Raw genomic sequence first — 5,946 nt, forward strand, 5'->3', positions numbered from 1 at the left:
GGGAGACTCACAGGACAACTTCACAAGAGGCCTCCTTAGCAATTTAAAGCTTGCTTTGTGCCTCAAAGCCATTTGTGTGGCGCCTCCCCTAGAAAAAGGAAAGCCTCATTTAGAGGTGATAGATTTGGTAATTGCACATTATTTGCAATTAATTTCTATAAGGGCATCCTAATCCCTTGGGGTTTTGTTCAAATGCAAGTGTTCAGCACTACATCAGGCACCCAGCCTATTCCACTGGCCCTGGAAACATGAAAATGTGGTTGGCAAGTAGGAACTAATAGCTCTTCGTGACCTGGAATTTTTCCTGCCTTTCCAGAGTTGCCTGGTGCTAATTGGTCTGGCACATGCTGCACACACTTGACAGTCTGATTTGGATGGTGGCAAATCAACATTCAGACATGTCTTGTTAAGGTGGACTGACTCTCCCTGCCTAAAGAAGTCGGAGAGCACCACGTCTGTCAGCATTAAAAGTCCTTTTAACACTGGTTTTCAAATCTTCTCTGACTTTTTTTTTAATCCAATTAAGTTCACAGTGATGATGAAGAGGAACTGGAGGAGCTATTTAGCATAAATTACCCAAAGGCAGCATGTTGCCAGTAATATCCCGCTCCACTTTTTTTTTTTCCATTAGCTATTTATAGATCTCACCTATTTTAATTTATTGAAATGTTTGGGAAGCCTAATTCATTAGTGGAATGTTGAGGGATATGCTTTCAAAGGCTGCCTGGTTTTGTTCCATAAAAATAAATAAGCAAGTGTCGGTTTGGATGGATAGCATGCTATTAAGTCCTTTAGCTTTATGAAGAGTCCTGAAGTGGGAAACGAAGGCTAAGAAAGAAAGCCCTGTGAGAGCCCCATGGCCCCCCAGCTTCTTGTAGGTGAATCCTCAAGAGACACCGCCAGAGTGTTTGCCCACTGGAACCATGGTGCCCACAGATGCACTACCACCCACGGCTCAGCACCACGGCCCATTGGTGAACTGGAGATCTGATTTGAATGTTCTACACCCACTCAGAAAGAGAACTTTTTAAAACTGGAGTCTTTTGTTAAAACTGAAGCATTTGAAACAAATGTTTACTAAGTCTGTATTTGAATTTGTGAGGCTCTCCTTAATCAGCTCCTAAGCTATCTAAAAGTTAAATCCCGCCCCCCCCCCTTTTCCATTTTCTCCTCTCTTTTGACTTGGGTCTCCACCAGCAATAACCCAATTGCTTATTTAGTTTGTGCTATTTGCATTTGGGTGTTGCATTGGGTTAAGCATCGCACTCCTACCTGCTCAATGGGAGAAAGATGTGGCAGTGTGCTTCTGTAAAGATTGACAGTCTTGGGCCCTGTGAAGCAGTTCTCCTCTGCTTAGGGTCACTGTGAGTCTGAATGGACTCGCCAGCAGTGGGCTTTGGTTTTCTTGTTGCGTAATTGGGGTTGGGGAGGCAGATGTGAAGGCCCATCTTTCTCTTACTGATGCAAATGTAGCTCTGTGCTGGGTCTGCTCTGTTATCTACATTAGGCAAGAGAGGAGGGGTGTTCATCTATGCTCAGTTCTGCTGATTCTGAGCCATATAAATATAAGATCCAAGCTGTATAAGACCTTGGATAAGTTATCTTAATAGTTCTGATCCCCTTCTGTCAAAACTCTGCCCTGTCAAGGGGGCAGTGGGGTGGGTGGTGGGGGGAGGCAGGGGAAAGGAGGAAGTGGGGCTTAACAAACCCAGGGACAAAGAAACAGTGATCTAAACTTGATGGTGATGATGGCTTAGGATGCCTGGTAGAGCTTGATCAAAGGCAATGTAACTGAGAGGAATTACTGAAACCCAAATGAAGGTCAAACATGATAGTGCACAAGATAAAAATAAAAGGAAATAGAGGAAAGAACTGAGGGGCAAAGGGCATTTATAGAGGTCTAAATACAGGCATGCCCATATGTAAATATATTTATATATAACAATAGGGCAATAGAGCTATGTACATATATTTATATGTTAAGTATTAAGGTAGCAGAGACACATTGGGCCTGTACTCAAGTACTCCCTCAACACAAGAACACTTTTTTCTAATAACATGGCATTCTGTGATGCACACCTTCCTGATACAATCACTGAAGACAAAATGGGTGCATAAGAAAATGTGGTGAAGAAAGCTGATGATGCCCGGCTATCAAAAGGTATAGCATCTGGGATCTTAAAGGCTTGAAGATAAACAAGCAGCCATCTAGCTGAGAAGCAACAAAGTCCACATGGAAGAAGCACACCAGCCTGTGTGATCATGAGGTGTCAATAGGATCAGGTATCAGGCATCAAAGACCCAGAGCAAAAAATCATATCAATGTGAAGTGGGGACCCAAAGCCCATCTGTACACAATTGGACATCCCCTTACAGAAGGGTCACAAGGAAGAGATGAGCCAGTCAGAGTGCAGTATAGCACCGATGAAATACACAACTTTCCTCTAGTTCTTTATTGCTCCCAACACCCCACCACCCACTATCATGATCCTGATTCTATCTTACAAATCCGGCTAGACCAGAGCATATACACCGGTACAGATAAGAGCTGGAAACACAGGGGATCCAGGACAGATAAACCCCTTAGGACCAATAATGAGAGTAGTGATACCAAGAGGGTAAGTGGGGGGGCAGGGGGAGATAGGGGAACCGATCACAGTGATCTACATATAACTCCTTCCCAGGGGGATGGGCAACAGAAAAGTGGGTAAAGGGAGACATCGGTCAGTGTAAGACATAGAAAAATAACTTATAAATTATCAAGGGTTCATGAGGGAGGGAGGATGGGGAGGAGGGAAAATTTTGAGGAGCTGATACCAAGGGCTCAAATAGAAAAAACATGTTTTGAAAATGATGATGGCTACAAATGTGCGTGACACTATGGATGGATGTATGGATTGTGATAAGAGCTGTACGAGACCCCAATAAAATGATTTTTAAAAACCCACAAAACCCTGCCCTGTCTATCTCTCAGAGGTTCTGTGAGGACCTAGGAGGATTTTGAAAGCCATGGATGATCCAACTTTGGCATCTTTGTCACGAATTGATGCGCGGATACATGAACTCCACAAGGAAAGTCCACAAAATATCAGAACGCAAAAAGAAAATATTAGAACTCGTATGAATATTGATTTTTGAAATCTTGTCCTACATAAAATTATACTTAGGTATACTATGCATGAATACGGAAGTCCCTGTATACATTGGAGTTCGCATACATTATAGTATCTCTTGTATGATGTGTCTGCTCATCGTGTTCCTAGGGCAACAGTTCGGGAGGACAGTGAACTAGGATGATGTGTCTGTGGCTGCCATGGCCCTGCCCTATTACCTCCGACACAGGCTGCCCACCTCACCTCTAATCACTCTGCTCAATAGGAAAGGGTTGGAGAAATGGCAGTTGGTTTCCATGGTTTAATATTTTGTGTATGTTTTTTTCCCTCCTTTCCTACAGAGTAAAAACCAGGTTCATCGTAGGGGTGAATACAATGTTTACAGCACATTCCAGAGCCATGAACCCGAGTTCGATTACCTGAAGAGTTTAGAAATAGAAGAAAAAATCAATAAAATAAGATGGCTCCCTCAACAGAATGCAGCCTACTTTCTTCTGTCTACTAATGGTATGTGTGGGGGACTTTTCCCATTCGATAGTGTCAGAGATACAGCCCGATACTGTCCATCCTCTCTGCCCCGGCATTTTCTTCTGACCATACAGGGTGTGAAAGATCAGCAAGAATCTTCAGAAATGCCTAGCACATTGCCATCCCCCAAATTAGGCTCTTGGTAAATAGTCACTATTATTTTTGAAACACCCCAGTGTTGAGACATGGTCTGCAGTTGTCAGCTAGCAGAGGTCATTTACAGGTGTTTCTGGCATGTGACTTCCTGTCTTCAGATCCAATGAATGTGATTCTGGGAATACATTTCAGGAAATTCTGTATGTTGTCCCTGTAAGTTTGGCATACTGAATAGAAATTTTTAATCCCTGAATCTCCTTTGTGTTCTATAAGGTAGAGGCAACATCTCTCTGACACAATCAAGTTCTAAGCTGGGAGTACTAGTTGAGAAGAGATAGGAGTGCCAACCAAAGAGTTGAGCAAAGAATGGTTTATTTACTATCTTCTACTATATCTTTCCTATTTTTTGTTGGCTTTTATCACTGTCATTAAGTCGATTCTGACTCATAGCAACTTTATAGGACAGGATAGAACTTGCCCCTGTGGGTTTCTGTAACTTTACAGAAGTAGAACGCCTTGTCTTTTTCCAACTGCTGGCTGGTGATTTTGAACTGCTGACCTTGCAGTTAGCAGCCCAACATGTATCCGCTACACCACCAGGGCTCTTGTTTGGATTCTAGGAAGTTAATATAAATAGGTAAGAGAGAATATGTTAGAGGTTGACTAGAGAGCTGAATTACACATTAATTAAGTTTTAATACAGTGGAACTCCCCTCTACTTCTTATAGCCCTGATAGCAGGAGGCTATGGCCAAGACTAATGAGAATACGATCATATATGTACAGCTCATGACAAGCGAGTAACTTGGTGCATAAAAATTAAAAAACACCTTCTCATAAGCAAACAGGAGGAGAGAGAATTCAACAGAATGTGGAGAACATAGAATTAAAAGGCAATGGAATTTTTCCACAGTTTTTTGAGCCCCTCATAAGGTAAAGCATGAGTCCATGCCTGTGGAAGACTTTACATGTTCATTTTGAAATGATGGGTGTGCTTTATCAAGCCTCAGTACTAAGAGGGGGGAAAAGGGAAAGAAAAATGTTCATATGTCAAGTGAAAAAATATAGACTGTGTATATAATATTAGTGCTCCTTAGAGGGAAGGATAGCAAGACTTCATCTTACATACTTTGGACATATTGCCAGGAGAGACCAGTCCCTGGGGAAGGCCATCTTGTTTGGTAAAGTGGAGGGACAGTAAAAAAGAGGAAGACAAGATGGGTTGACACAGTGTTGGATCAATGGGCTCAGACATATGAACAATTGTGAAGGTGCACGGGACCCAGCAGTGTTTCCTTCTGTTGTGCATAGGGCTGCTGTGGGTCAGAGCCAATTCGATGGCACTTCACAACAACGTATAATATGGTTAATTTATATTCAAGACTGGAAGGAAACAGAATTAATAAAAGTGATTAATTTGTTTTAAAGACTTGAAAAAAATTAATTATAATGAACCTTATAAAAAGATTCATTACACTGTATATACTCATGTATAAGCCGTTTTGATTTTTGTTTTTAATTTTATTGGGGGCTCGTACAACTCTTATCATAATCCATGCATACATACATTATGTCCAGCATATTTTTGTACATTTGTTGCCATCATCATTCTCAAAAAATTTTCTTTCTACTTGAGCCCTTGGTATCAGCTCCTCATTTTTCACCTCCCTCACAAACCCTTGATAATTTATAAATTATTACTTTTTTATGTCTTACACTGTCCGATGTCTCTCTTTACCCTCTTTTCTGCTGTCCGTCCCCCAGGGAGGGGGTTATATGTAGATCATTGTGATCAGTTCCCCCTTTCTCCCCCACCTTCCCCTTACCCTCCTAGTATCGCTACTCTCATTATTGGTCCTGAGGGGCTTATCTGTCCTGGATTCCCTGTGTTTCCAGTCTTAATCTGTACCAGTGTACATTCTCTGGTCTAGTTGGATTTGTAAGGTAGAACTGGGATCATGATAGTGGGTGGGTGAAGGGGGAGAAAACAGCACATTTTTAATGAAGTTTTTGTAGTAAAATTAGGTGCCTCCGCTGATATTCTGGTTAGCTTATACTCAAGTATATATGGTAGTTATTTTTAGAAAGTGTTTTGTCATGATTTGTAAATTTAAAAAAATCTTAATTTTTTAAGTCTTTACAATAAGTTTTATGTTAATCACAAAGAATGGGCTTTTTTTTTAAATCCATGTGAACCAAAAATCCATCCA

The 5,946-nt window shown here is 41.4% G+C and overlaps 1 protein-coding gene across 2 annotated transcripts in view; it reads left to right on the plus strand.

Moving 5' to 3' along the window:
- PPP2R2B (protein phosphatase 2 regulatory subunit Bbeta) overlaps positions 1 to 5,946 on the plus strand; it is a 569,986-nt gene that overhangs the window by 423,199 nt on the left and 140,841 nt on the right. For both annotated transcript variants that reach the window (XM_004696699.2, XM_004696700.2), the window contains one exon: positions 3,455 to 3,620. In XM_004696699.2, coding sequence (XP_004696756.1) covers positions 3,455 to 3,620 — 166 coding nt within the window. The remainder of the gene's footprint in view (positions 1 to 3,454; positions 3,621 to 5,946) is intronic.

Source organism: Echinops telfairi, unplaced genomic scaffold, assembly GCF_000313985.2.
Source record: "Echinops telfairi isolate 266 unplaced genomic scaffold, ASM31398v2 ScPeMD7_7469;HRSCAF=8507_0, whole genome shotgun sequence".
NCBI classification, from domain to species: Eukaryota; Metazoa; Chordata; class Mammalia; order Afrosoricida; family Tenrecidae; genus Echinops; species Echinops telfairi.